The sequence below is a fragment of the Pelodiscus sinensis genome, chromosome 3 (genome assembly GCF_052426305.1).
Source record: "Pelodiscus sinensis isolate ZL-2025 chromosome 3, ASM5242630v1, whole genome shotgun sequence".
NCBI lineage: Eukaryota > Metazoa > Chordata > Testudines > Trionychidae > Pelodiscus > Pelodiscus sinensis.
Window position 1 is genome coordinate 149226531 of NC_143054.1, and position 14514 is coordinate 149241044.

General features: G+C 44.1%; 1 protein-coding gene across 3 annotated transcripts in view; it reads right to left on the reverse strand.

Moving 5' to 3' along the window:
- INTS7 (integrator complex subunit 7) overlaps window positions 1-14514 on the reverse strand; it is a 52714-nt gene that overhangs the window by 31550 nt on the left and 6650 nt on the right. The window contains exons 3-7 of one of the 3 annotated variants that reach the window (XM_075925148.2): window positions 11720-11752; window positions 6009-6146; window positions 2493-2539; window positions 1659-1858; window positions 341-463 (exon numbers count right to left, since the gene is read on the reverse strand). In XM_075925148.2, the coding sequence (XP_075781263.1) occupies window positions 341-463; window positions 1659-1858; window positions 2493-2539; window positions 6009-6146; window positions 11720-11752 (541 nt within the window). Of the gene's footprint in view, window positions 1-340; window positions 464-1658; window positions 1859-2492; window positions 2540-6008; window positions 6147-11719; window positions 11867-14514 lie in introns of all 3 variants that reach the window. The other 2 variants (XM_006135176.5, XM_006135179.5) reach the window with 2 other exon arrangements.

A 14514-nucleotide genomic window follows, 5' to 3' on the forward strand; every position in this document is an offset into this window, starting at 1 on the left:
GTTAGTGCACAATCGAGGGTGATTAAAATTGGGAAAAACATGCAGTGGGTATGTTTAAAATGAGAAATAACTTGTCAGTCTTGAAAGAGAACCAAACTCTTTAATCTGAGGGGAGCAGAACATCCCATTCTAACCTCTAACTAGATCAGTGGTTCCCAAACTTTTCGGCATCATGCCCTCTTTTTGATTTCTGAGAAACCCTCATGCCGCCCCCCCCTACCCCATAGCAGGAAAAATTTGTTGGGGGGGGGGGGGGGAGGAGGAGGAAGGAACTGACCGGGGCCAAAAAACAAAAATAGCAGCAAAACTTGGGGGGGCAGGGCTGGGTTGCTTTGCAAACCTGAATGTTCTGTCTGCTCCAGGTATGTGGGGTTTTGTTTGCCAATAACTTTAGATCTTGGATACCAAGTCGTTTCACAGCTTTCCTGGGATCATTTTTCAAGTATTGCAGCAAAAGTTGAATCTGCAACAATAAACATTTTAAAATATTAACTGGGATTCTATAGTTAAATTAGCAATTTTTAAAAAAATGTAAATATTGGTTAAAATAATCTTTTTTTAAAAAGTTCACAAGGTAACTGTATGCATATATTTATTCAAAGCAGGGTTCCCTGTAAGCTGTGTGCTTGTGTGGCCACTCAGGAGAGACTCAAATGCTGCCCAGCTGATTAGCAGAGCACCCCCAGCTAAGTTTTTGTTTTTACCGGTGGTGCATATTTACACATGCCTCAGTGCATATAGGAAAATATATTCTACAGATGGATAGAAAAGATTAGAGCTCAGACAGCAATGCTTCTAAACCCCTATGAGCTGGGAGAGCAGTGTACTTGTTGTCATAAAAATGGAATGCACCAGGTTTCAGGTTACCTGTACTTAATAGATATCAACAGTGACTGCTGAACTAGAGTAGCAGTTACCAAAGCCATTTCAGACAAGAATTGTTCTCTTAGGCTAAAGACTGTCACTGGTAGATCCTGTGATGCAGTACGGCTACAAATGGGTAAGAGTGGACCACCAGAGTTCCATGATTTTTTTTAAAAAATAAGGATGAGTTAACTTTGTATCACATTTCATTTATATATGGATTTACTGTGTGCTCATCACTTTTTTGGGCACACAGAATTACCAAACACATTGCTCCTTTAAGCTGAGAGCATCACTATAGTTGCAACTTGTAATTTATAGCAGTGGGTTTAAGGGCCATTGAGACTCTTAACACACAAACATTTTACGTGTATATTCATTTTTCTAGTCTGCAGATAAGATACTTAGCTTGGGGGAGGGAGAGGATTCCAACTAGTCAAAGAAGGAAACAGGGTTAGAAGCAGGAGCTGGTGCAGAGGCCTATGGACAAGCAGCAACATCTTTGAGAGAAGCAGGATGTGAAATGTTTTTGCCCCTTGAAAAGGAGGAGATTTTTTGGAAGAAGCAAAAAAAAAAAAAAAAAAAAAAAAAAAACCAAACACACCAGACAAAATATTTTTTCTGAAGAGCCAAAAAAAAAATTTGAAGAATGGCAGTTTCTGGGGTGGTAGCAGGCATAGCAGGACAGTACAGAGACTATGGTCTAACTATTTTCACCATCAGAAAGGAACTGACCTATTTAAGTTGTTTTGCACTTTCAAATAAGGGATTACCTTTACAGCAATTAATGTTACCTGTTTGGGTATGTCCACCAAAGAGGAAGCAGCAAGCAAGGTAAAGGTGTGGAGAGTAACAATGACCATCTTGGTGGAAGGATAGGATGTTACCAGCTGTTGGAGAAGCTGACGGGAGCTAGAAGCCAGGCTGGCATCATGGTGCATGTGCTGTAGTATGGGGATCAACTTCAGCTTTAAGTCCACTGGAGTAGCTAAGCCTAATACATGAAAAGATGTATTCAGGTATCAGAACAGATTTCAATGAACTTTTCAAAAACTACATCTAAATGACACCGATGACATTGAGACAAAAGCGAAGAAAGTTAAAATGAAGGACAGTGGTGGGAAGCAGCTGCTAGAAATGATGGAGGTAGTACTCAATTCCTGAAAGAGCAAGTCTCTGTGGCTGCAAAAGCTGCCGGGCGGGGGTAGAGGGGTGGCAAGCGTAGCAAGCAGGGGGTGCAGCCCCCCCTAGCTATTATTATTATTATAAAGGAAAATAGATCAGTCTTATAATATTTCGGTCACTGCAAAAGGCTCAGGATAAAGAGCAGCCTTGTCATAATACAGAGGCAAAGAGAAACTTAGAAACTCTAAGTCAACATAAAAACCACACATTACATAGCATCTTGAGCAGTCAACACACACAGAAATTCAGTTTACCATCAAATACATTAGAACATGCTTTGGACATTTACATTAGCTCACTTTACTTCAGGCAACTGGAGTGTTTCAGGGAAGTGTAGGGATGAGGTAGTAGTGGATTCTAGTAGCATTTAAACATTATCAGAAACAATACTATAATAAATATTAAAATCTTTTCATTTTCTTCTCAGAATTCAATCCACATACCCTGAATCATTTCACTGATTTTGTTACATATTCCTCCAGCAAAATCCCTGTGAAGAGAGAAGACAATGTCCTACATCAACTGAAACTCAATGAACTGCAAATTGTGACTTTTATGGTTTAATAATGATCCAAGAAATTAAGAGGGACTATTAAAATTAAAAAAAAAGCAGACTCATGCTGGTGAACTTCAAAATTTAAGAGTCATTTTCTAAATCCAAAACGACATTTTTGTTTGCTTGACTAAAATTTCCTGCTAGTAGTCAACATCACAGAAATATACTGCATTTAGCCACTTGTTACATAGTTTCCATCAATCTTCTAGACCTTCAACTGTGATTACAGATCTACCAAGTCTATCACTTAGTAGAACTATGGAACTGGGTCTCTTGCCAAGCTTTATCAGCATCAACTCTAGGGATGTGAAGGACTAGTAGACTATCCAATAAGCAGGCTAGTCAACTAGTCGCTTCCCCTTCCTTGCTGCCTCTGTCAGAAAGAGGCAGCAAGGGAAGGGAGGGGTGTGTGTGCTTCAAAGTGGCAATGCCGCATAAAGCCTGGGGCCAGACTCTGGGCTCCACAAGGCGCTGCTGCTTTGAAATGCCGCGTGCAGCCAGCAGCTAGCTGGGGAACCTGGGCTGCACCTGGCATTTCAAAGCAGCAGCGCTGCACGGAGTCCGGGATCAGCTGACGTCTCCCTTGCTGACTCCGGGCTTCATGAGGTGCTGCAACTTTGAAATGCAGCAGGGAGCACGGGGCCAGCGGGGAACTGCTTGAGCAAAAGCAAAACTTTTTATTTGATCCAGTCTGTATTCTTGGAACAAAATATAGAAGACTTCAGGTGCAATACACAAATAATTTAAAATACAGGTTAACAGGATTGATTACTGAATGCGTAGGATAAAGCAGTTTCGAGCACATGTAGGCTACATCTAGACTACACATAGTTTACAAAAAAGCCTCTTTCGAAAAAGAGCATCTAGATTGCATTACATGGATTGAAAAAAAATCGATCTGCTTTTTTGAAAAAGAGCGTCCAGACTGCTGCATGCTCTTTCAACAAAAAAGGCACCCAGAACTGCATCTGGCAGAGCATGGGGCAGCCTTTACTTCCTGGAGCTGCTGTATGCCCTTTGCAGAGACATGTGCTTAAAGGGATTCCCCTGGACAGCCGTTGCTCTGCTCCTGCTTCTGGCTTGCCTACCTCCTAGAGAGAAGGCAAAGCTGCTCTAGTTGCCTGATAGCCCTATGCTGCCATACTGCAGCTTCTGCTGCATCTTCAGGACTCTGTCATGAATCTCCTGCCCCATGTGGACCCGGACCAGACGTCTGTCCGGGATACAGGAGCTCTGTCCTTGCCCCCAAACTTTTTTGGGGACAGGCAGATTTGGAGGCACAAGACGAGTTTGGACTGGTGAGACTGGCTTGTCATGGAGCTCTGGGATGATGACCAGTGGCTCCGCAACTTCCAGAAGAGGAAGGCCACATTCCAGGAGCTGTGTGCCTGGCTCAGCCCTGCTCTGGAATACCAGGACACCCATCTGCGGCCTGCCATCCCCCTACAGAAGCGGATCGCAATCGCCCTTTGGAAGCTGGCCACCCCCGACAGCTACCGCTCCGTGGGACACCAGTTTGGCGTGGGGAGGTCTACTGTCGGGGCCATTTTGATGGACGTAAGTCACTTTTGGGGGACATGCCCTGCTGAGTGTGGGGGTTGAGAAAGGGGGACTGTCAGGCAAAGACAAGAGGGAGTGGAGGATGGAGTGGCACTTGGAGGCAGCTCCTTGGCCAACCCTGCGCTGATGCGGGGGAGGTCCTGAGGGGTGGATGGGGGAGAGTTCTCTTCCCAAGCTCTTAGGTAACCTGTCTAATGCCCTGGTTTCTGTCTGTCTGTCTGTCTCTTGCTGCAGGTGGTGAGGGCCATCAATGTGGAGCTGCTGCTGAAGAGGCTTGTCCGTCTCGGGGACCTAGACAACTTCCTTGCCAGATTTGCTGCCCTTGGCTTCCCAAACTGCGAAGGAGCCCTCGATAGGACACACATCCCAATCTGCGTCCCGCCCCACTGAGCAGCCCAATTTATAAACTGGAAGGGCTACTATCCCATGGTGCTGCAGGCTCTGATTGACCACCGAGGACATTTTATCGACATTTGCGTTGGGTGGTTGGGGCGGGCACATGATGCCCGCATATTCCTCAACTCTCACCTGTACCGCAGGTTGCAGGCAGGAACATTTTTTCCCACAGCAGCACCTCACACTCGGGGACGTGCAGATGCCAGTGTGCATAGTGGCTGATGTGGCCTATCCACTGATACCGTGGCTCATGAAGCCCTATACTGGCCACCTGGATGCGAGTGAGGTTTACCGGCATCGACAAAACTGCCGTGTTCTTTCAATTTACTGTTGACAGAACATGGTGGCCATCTAGACACAGGTAAAGTATTTTAAAAAAGGTCACCCCCCCCCCCCCCGAAAAAAACCCTATAGTCTAGACATACCCATAGAGCAGATGCCAGAAAGGTGAAAACTGACTCAGATTTTGTTAAAAAAAAAAAAAAAAAAAAAAAAAAAAGGTAATGACCCTTTGGTAAAAAAAGGGTTACAGAACATTTTCCTCTTAAAATTGCACAAGAAGGTTTTGGGGATTCTTTTAATAAACCCCACAACATATTCACCATTAGCAATCAAAGGAAATGCAAAAATGTCAGTTCAGGTTGGAAAAATAATTGACAACCTTCTTAAAATATAGTCCACTGAATTTTTGTAACTTAAAATCACAATTGTAATTGCCAGATTAACTCACTTTCATGATATTTTTTAAACATTTTAAGAGTAAATTGTAGGAAATTTAGAGAAACATCATCAACCTAAAACAGTCCAATTAAAAAGATAAAGTTTAAAGTAGTTTCAGACACTATCTGCTATGGAATCCCCTTGCCAATTTTTGCCATTTTATAATCTCATGTCCTTTTCTGAAGATTTTTTTTAAACCTTTAGCTTCACCTCAAAAGAACTCTAAAAAACAAAGGTAACTGATTACTAAGGAGAAAAATAAAAAATAAAAAAAACCCCACTGTCTAAAGTACAAAGGCAACAAATGGAAAAAGAATTCTCCTAGAATCCCTTTCAATTGCAAACATTTTAAGGATTTTTTTTTTTTTTTTTTTTACGGTTAAAATAAAGTGTATTTTTTTAATTCGACATGTTCTTAAGTTTTATTCCCCACGATATTCCTTAAAATTTTCCCTCACAGCTTTAAAAAAATGTAAACAAATGTCAAAGAGATTCAAATGTCCCTTATGGGTGCATTTTTATATATGGTTTCAAACTTCCTGCAGCATTCATGCTGTACATTATAAACAGCACACATGTCTTTTGTACCTTTCCATATATGGCATGGTAAGTACTGCAGAAAGTGATCCCAAATTAATTGCAAGACAGTGAGGAGTCTCACTGTACTGATAGAACTTCCATTTTCCAAATTACAAACAATAAGAGTATGGAAGAATTTACAACTTACTTTGACTGTGCAGAAAAGTTAGCAGCAGCAAATATAGCAGCTTCAACTTCAACATTATCATGGGAATCCAGGCTTTGGCGAATACTGTGATGTGCATTCTTCCTTTCTGGGATTATGGATGCCATACTCCCTAACATCCTGCAGAAATAAATCACAGCAGAATCAGAAAGCAGATATTCATTGTCGAAGGAAATGTGACTGCAGTTAAAATTAACTATGAAGATGGAAATTAGGTCTGCAGTAATTCCTTTAAGAAAGATAACAGACAAGACATAATATACAACCAAAAGCTTCCTACCTATTCACAAAACTGTCTATGCCTTCCTTCTGCTTACAACTGCTTACTGAGGACAAAACTAGCCAACTGTGGATTTTAATCACTGAACTAGCAAGCAATTTTAATTAATTTATCATGCTGCATATTACAGATATACTTTGTGAACTGAATTTATATGCAAATTTGGTGCTGCTCTCTAGTTCCTCTTAAATTATTCAATACACCAATTGGGAGTGGGGTAAGCAAAAGGGGTGGTTGCCTGGGGGCCAGAGCTCCCAGTCACCACCACTGCTATAGCCGCTTGGGGCAGGCAGAAAGACATGGGCTTCCTCCCAGCAGCCCCATCCCGAGGCCCCGCCTATTCAGGGGGAGGAAGAGTCACACTCCTATACCTTGCCACAGGGGCTGTAGAGGCCATCAATCCTGCTCTCTTGATGTCAGTCAGCAAGGAGTCACAAAAAAGGGGAAGATGCATAGTGAATCTGATCAGATCCACCAAAGAAATATTATGACAATAAAAAAAAACAAAAAAACTGTGGGCATGTTTTTTATCTGATTTAAATAAAGTGCTTTTCAGACACTGTGGCACCGACCTATAGTCTCAGGAAGAATCTCAAAATACAGAAGAGAAGATGAACTTCAGAAATTGATAAAAGCTGCTTTAACATCCCTGTTTTTAATACTGCTTCTAGTAGCAATTTTAAACAAAGGGAAGCATTGAGCAAAGTACAGGATAGCATGAAAAAGTTGTTTAACTTGTTTGCCTTGATTTTTGCTCATATTTTATATAAATGACTTTGAAAGTGAAAGGTACAGTTAAGATTATATTTATCAGTGTTACGAAACTTAATAATAACCAGGCATCACAAAAAAACAGGTAGTGCCGTTCTGGATAGTGTAAAGGGATTAAAGACAGTCATAAAGTTGCTTAAGCAATTCAGTGTAAAGAAGCAATGTAACTGAGCTATCAGCAACAGAAAAAAGATATTTGCACAGATTTACAGCTTGCCTAGATTTTGGGAACCAAGGGGAAGTTACCAACAGCTGTGTATGAAATTCTGTAGGATAACAGGACTCATTGACTCTAAGTTCAGAAGGGACCATTATGATCATCTAGTCTGACCCCCTGCACAGTGCAGGCCACAGAATCTCTCCCACCCCTCCCAGAATAATCCTCTCACCTATATCACAGATATTGAAGCCTTCAAATACTTTGAAGACCCCAAGATGCAGAGAATCCTCTAGCTGTGATCTGTACCCCATGCTACAGAGGAAGGCGAAAAACCTCCAGGGCCTCTGCCAATCTACCCTGGAGGAAAATTCCTTCCCGACCCCAAATATGGCGATCAGCTAAACCCTGAGCATGTGGGCAAGACTCATCAGCCAGACACCCAGAAAGTTCTTTATAGTAACTCCTATCATCCTTCCATTGACCTATTCCCACCGATAATGAAGGACAATCTCAAAAGGGCAGGGATGTGATCAACTTAGAAGCCTCTATCCACGGGGCTCAATTAAAGTTCCAGGAAATTTAAGGGAGAACACAGCACTGTCACCACATGTCCTCTTTCAGAGTGGGGTGGAACTGCCCACCCCAGGCAGAGCACTCAAGCTGCCTAGTAGGGATGTAAAATCGTATTTAATTAAATCAGTTAACTGGTTAGCTAAACAGGGATGGGTGGGGAGGCGATACTCCAGCCAATCTGGGCAGGAACGGCTCCAGTCAGGCCACTCTGGCCTGTAAGCGCATGGGTTGTGACGTGAAAGCCCTGTGTGGGGCCCAGCGGGGCTAAAGCTTCACCCATAATCTGTTAACATCCCTAGCAGCCATGGAGGTGCAATTTACCCCATGATGGTTTGGGTGAATGCAACCTATTATCTCTAATATTATTAAAGTTACAGAAAATTTTGACTGTGCATTCTTTATGGTCTTTCCTAGAAGTCAGGAGTTTACACCTTGTATGCTATAGAATGCAGGGTATTGTCCTCAAGTTCACGCGAGCAGAAAGTTTCAAAGGTGGAGGTAAGGAAAAAAAGTTAGGTCTGTCAATTAATCTGCGTTAACACCAGCAATTAATGCAGGGCAGGATTAAAACATTAAAAAAATTTCCAAGAGGCAGCTGCACTGAGCCCAGGATCAGCTGAGGACTCCAGCTGATCCTGGGCTTCCACAGTGTTGCCCCTTTGAAATGCTGTTGCAGCATATCAAAGGGGCAGCACAAGCGATTAATTTTTTTAAAAGCTTGACAGCCCTTGAAACAAAAAATCTGAAATGATCAATATAAATGGTGAAAACAAGAAGTCGGATACACAAAGCTTAATTTTTGTACAAGTCAACAAATTATTCCAGTTTTGGAAATTTATGAACAGTTTGTGATCCCACTATAACAAATGTATGTTAATAAAACACACTTTAGAAGGCATAAAACACAAGTCAAGTTACTTGTACATACAACCTATCAATATCTACTATATATTTGAGAGAGTTTGTCTGGAGTTTCTAAATGGTAAGAGGTCCCTCTTATAACTTAAAATAAGTTAACAATTTGGTTGTGCCAAGAAAATGGAATATATCTCATAAAATCATATAGAAAAGACACCCCTCAACTCCCTGTAGGGACTACCCAAGCCCCATTGCTCCCCCCGCAGATGCTGACGTTCATCCTCTCCAACTTGTACAGGGACATTGCTGACTGTTCTCTTCCGTCAGAGAGTGAAGGGAAACTGCATTGTCCGCGGCATTCCCCATTGTGGCTGGAGAACAAAGGGAGGTAGATGAACTTGGACCTGCCCCAGCCGGGGCACATGCACCCACTCCCTGAGCTGTGCCTGCTGGAGCTGCAGCAGCCATGGACATGCACTTCTCACCTCACCCTAAGCTGCTGCAGTGAGAGATGGTTGGGGTAGTTCTCTTCCCAGAGCAGCCTGCACACTGAACTGCTCATCTCCACCCCCAAGCAATGATTTAAATGTACCATCAGAAGGGTAGCTGTGTTAGTCTGTATTAGGGATGTAATAGTACAGTCAATTAACAAGCAAAAGCATATCAGTTAACCCTATAGACTTCATGCATTTTATAGAATCATAGAGCTGGAAGAGACCTCAGGAGGTCATCAAGTCCAGCCCACTGCCCAATGCAAGACCAATCCCAACTAAGTCAACTGAGATTTAAAAATCTAAGGATGGGATGGAATCTCCATCCCTAGAGGTAACCCATTCCAGTGCTTTACCATCCTCCTACTGAAACAGTTTTTCCTAATAGCCAACCTAGACCTCTCCCACGATAATTTGAGACCATTGCTCCTTGTTCTGCCATTCGTCACTACTGTGAACAGCCTTTCTCCATTCTCTTTGGAACCTCCCTTCAGGAAGTTGAAGGCTGCTATCAAATCCCCTCTCACTCTTCTCTTTCGCAGACTAAACAAATCCAGATCCTTCAGTCTCTCCTCATAGGTCATGTGCTCCAGCCCCCTAATCATTTTGGTCATTCTCCACTGGACCTTCTCCAATGCGTCCACATCCTTTCTATAGTGGGGAGCCCAGAACTGGACACAATACTCCAGATGTGGCCTCACCAGAGCCAAATAAAGGGGAATAATCACTTCTCTAGATCTGCTGGCAATGCTCCTCCTAATGCACCCTAATATGCCATTAGCCTTCTTGGATACAAGGGCACACTGTTGACTCATATCCAGCTTCTTATCCACTGTAATCCCCAGGTCCTTATCTGCTAAACTGCTACTTAGTTATTCGGTCTCCAACCTGGAACAATGCTTGGTATTCTTCCGTCCCAAGTGCAGGACTCTACACTTGTCCTTGTTGAACCTTATCATATTTCTTTTGGCTCAATCCCCTAATTTGTCTAGGTCCCTATCCCTGCCCTTCAGCATATCTACCTCTCCCCCTAGCCTAGTGTCATCTGCAAACTTGCTGAGGGTGCAATCCATCCCCTCATCCGGGTCATTAATAAAGATGCCTAACAAAACTGGTCCAAGAACAGATCCTTGGGGCACTCCTCTAGAAACCAACTTCCAACCTGACATCGAGCCGTTGATCACTATCTGTTGGGCCCGACAGTCCAGCCAGCTTTCTATCCATTTATCCAATCCATATTCCCTTAACTTGCTGGCAAGAATACTGTAGGAGACCATATCAAAAGCTTTGCTAAAATCAAGGTATATCACATCCATTTCCCATATACACAGAGCCAGTTACCTCATCATAGAAGCTTATCAGATTGGTCAGGCATGACTTGCCCTTCAATGAATCCATGTTGACTATTCCTGATCACTTTCCCCTCTTCCAAATGCTTCAAAATGTAAGCATCAGCTGTGCATCAGCCAGTAAGTTTCTTAGCAGGCTGGCCAGCAGCTCAACTCAGTTCTGATTTTTGCTGGGTCCGGGACCTACTCCTACTGCAGCTCTGCATTTAAAATGTATTAGGAGCCAGGAGGGAAGGCAGCCTGGCTCATACAAGGTATGGGAGCTCAGCTCCTGTCCCTGGACAGAGGCTGCTGCCACCCCGTGCTGCTCTCTGTATCAGAGGCAGCAACGTGGGGAAACAGGTAGCCAGTCAGCGAGGGGAGCCGTTTTTAAAACTGGCTCTCCTCATGGATCAGCCTCTGTCTGGTACCCCACGCTGTTGCCTCTGATACAGAGGCAGTAGCGCAGACTAGTGGGGGCTCCTCAGGAGTGGGGCCAGAGCACACTGGCTGCCAGCCTCACCCTCAGGGACTAGTCGAGTAACCTATAAGAATTAATGAGTTTATCGACTATTCAGTTAACCAATATTTAACATACCTAGTCTGTATCTCCAAAAACAAATGGAGTCTTGTGGCACCTTAGAAACTAACAGACTTGTTAAAGCATAAGCTTTCCATGGGTAAAACCCACTTCATCAGATGAACTGCAGTGGAAGTTACTAAAGCCTTATATATACTCCTGCATCTGTAACTTCCACTCCTATTCATCTGATGAAGTGGGTTTTTCCCATGAAAGCTTATGCCCTAATAAATCTGTTAGGTTCCAAAGTACCATAGGACTCCTCTTTTTATAATGATTCATGTACATTTTCAATTTTCATTTCCAAAAACCAAAAATTGAGTTAAGGACCAAGCAATGCTGGTTATATCTTCTAGTGGCATATATAAGATGCAATTATGCTCTCTACCACATCTACACAACTCTCGCCACCTCAACTGGATATCTACTATCCTCCTTATTCTGGTCATAAATATGTTAACCTTGCTCCTATTAAAAATACCCAAAAGAAAGTGCAAGAAAGGTAAGAGCAAACTGTCTGCTTTTCATTCTTAATGCTGCAGAATTAAATTCCAGTTTTAAAAGACACCAAAGAATTGATAAACATTTACTTTGTAATTAAACAGCTGTCACAAACCTTTGTAATAAGTGGTTTTAAATTAGAAAGACATACCTGAGTGTGATTGCTCGAGCAACTGGATCATTGCTATGAATTACAGAGAAAACTCTTTTCACAAACTCATCCACATTCAGGATCTTCTCTAAATGCTTTTCACTCTGCTGAGTAACTTTCAAGACACACAGCCTCAAAAAGTTATTTCTATTGGAAAATAAGTAATAATTATATATACACTTGTGTGTAATGTAAATTCACAAAAATGCTAACTGATTTAAATTAAATTAAATTTAGAGATCACTACAAAACATTACTTTTTATACTAGAATCAGCATAAATTTGGGACCCAATCTTCTTCCTACTGAAATTAATGGCAGTCTTGAGGCTAAATATATTGGGAGTTTGAGTACTGAAATGAGATCTGAGCAGACACAGATGTCAGAAGGACCTATATACCATATACATGCACACATAATGAATGAATCCTACATCTCCTCAGCACTCAGAACATACTGTCTGACACAGTCACAAGTACAGGGCTACCCGTCTACCCCTTTGTGATCTTGAGTGCACCTCCAACCTCATGTTCATATCTATCCAGGGCTGGAATTCTGCAACTGTTCCACTCACACATAGGGTATTGGAGGCTGGGTCTCAGCCTATCAATTCCCCAATGCTGGATTTAGTCCTGCTGGGTAAGATGCGATTAGCAGTGGCGCATGTAATTACCTCAACATTCTTTTAAAAAATAATTTTAGCAGTAGAAACAAAGAATTTAGAGAAAAATGATTCCAAAACCAATTCTCTATACATGTCTATCCCACCAAAGCCCTACCATTCTGCAATAATGATGTAGGCAGGTCTAGCTCCTTCAGATATCCCACCGTGATCCCCAACACCTGTGTCCTCACCAAATCATTCTCCCCTCTCAAGAGAGTGTACTTTTTCGAACTGTATAGCCCTTCTGATAGCTGATGTGCGTAAACCTTGTTCGCAATGACATATCTGTTTAACAATCCTTAAGTGTTTGTCTCAAGATAAGCCACTTGAGTTTCCTTCCAGTCTCCTGTTATAACAGACCAATAATTTATATCAGTGGTCCCCAATCTTTTGGGGCTGCCAGGCGTCCGGGGGCAGGGCCGCACATGTACCGCACGCCCGCGCAGGGGCCGCCCATGCACCCGGGGCCGGCACCAGCATGTGCCACGACCCCGGGACAGGGGCCGCCCATGTGCCATGCGCCCGGGGCCAGCACAGCGCATGTACCATGCGCCCAGGGCAGGGCTGGCCCAAATTCTTCGGCGGGCGCACATAAATGATTTATATCATCAATATCCCAATAACCAAGTCAATATACAATATTTAGAAGATAGAGAGCGGCTGCTCTCTATTGCATACTTCAATGGCAACTTCTCATTCAGAACAGCTACAGATTAGGCTTTATTCATTTATATCACAAACTGAGAACTGGTATGTTTTAATCTTTTACCCAAAACCTCTAATCCTCTTGACATTTGTGATTTGCCACAGTGCATTTACATTGCAACAATAGTTGTATCTGGGGCAAATTCTCATTGTAGACAAAGCATTAAAAGAGCCCTGCATGAATACAAAATTTGGATCTGTATCTGTAGCAGCAAAAATGAGCCGCAGATATTTGCACTGGCATCCACAAAGTCCCACTGGATATTAAGCAAGTAGTCAACTAACCAGAGGCAGCAAAGTAGGGGGGAGCAGGGAGAGAAGCAGGAGCCAGTGCTGGAGGGAGCCATCTTAAAAGCAGATTCCTTCTAATACCTTCTCCACGTGCCCATCCATCCTTCATTGAGTTAGGACCCCTGTGGACAGAAACTGCTGCTGGAGCAGCTTCTGTCCATTGCCAACCCAGGCCACTACAGCCAGGGGCTGCTCTGGCCTGGCAGGCAGCCCAGCCCAGTCTCAGATTATAGATGTTAACTAGCAGTTAATTGACTCCTCGACTAGTCGATAGGCACTTTCGCATTCCTCCTTTGAAAGGGACAAGAGCCCCCATTGGGCTTGTCCATTTCAAAGGAGGAATGCGGAACTCCATGTGCTCCATATGGGCAGTCCCACTGACTATGGGCGGCATGTGGGTGCCAGCTTTTGAAATGCCACCCGGAGCTGGGATCAGCTGGTGACTCCTCCGCTGACCCTGGGCTCCACGCATGCACTGCCGAGTGGCGTTCAAAGGGGCAGCCCCACACAGCTGATCCCCTGCTCAGCTGTGCATTGCTGCCCCTTTGAATGCTGCCTTGGCATTTCAAAGTGGCAGCGCCGCACAGCTGATACGGGGCTCAGCTGTGCGGCACTGCCACTTTCAAGTACAGTAAGCTTCCGATAATCCGGCACCTTTAGGACCCAGGGGGTGCTGGATTATCAGATATGCCGGACTATCGGAAGGGGGGGGGGGACGACTATGAAGGGCCTGAGGTGGGGGGATGCCACCCTAGACCCCTCATAGCCCCCCCCCTCCGATAGTCCAGCTCTGCCCCAGGCGTCCCCGATTCAGCCGCTGATGGTCAGTTTCAGCAGTGGCTGAATCGGGGACGCCTGCGGCAGAGCAGCTGGAGTGCTGCTGTGCTGGTCTGGTAGCGCCAACCCTTGGCGCGGCGAGACCAACCCGGCATCACCCCAGCTGCTCTTGGGGATGCCTGGGACAGAGCAGCTCTGCTATGCCCCGGGCTTCCTGGAGTCAGCCGCTGGTCAGTTTCAGCAGCGGCTGAATCAGGACGCCTGGGGCAGAGCAGCTGGGGGGCTGCCGGGTTGGTCCCACAGCAACAAGGAGCGGCGCTACTGGACCAACTCAGCAGTCCCCCAGCTGCTCTATCCCA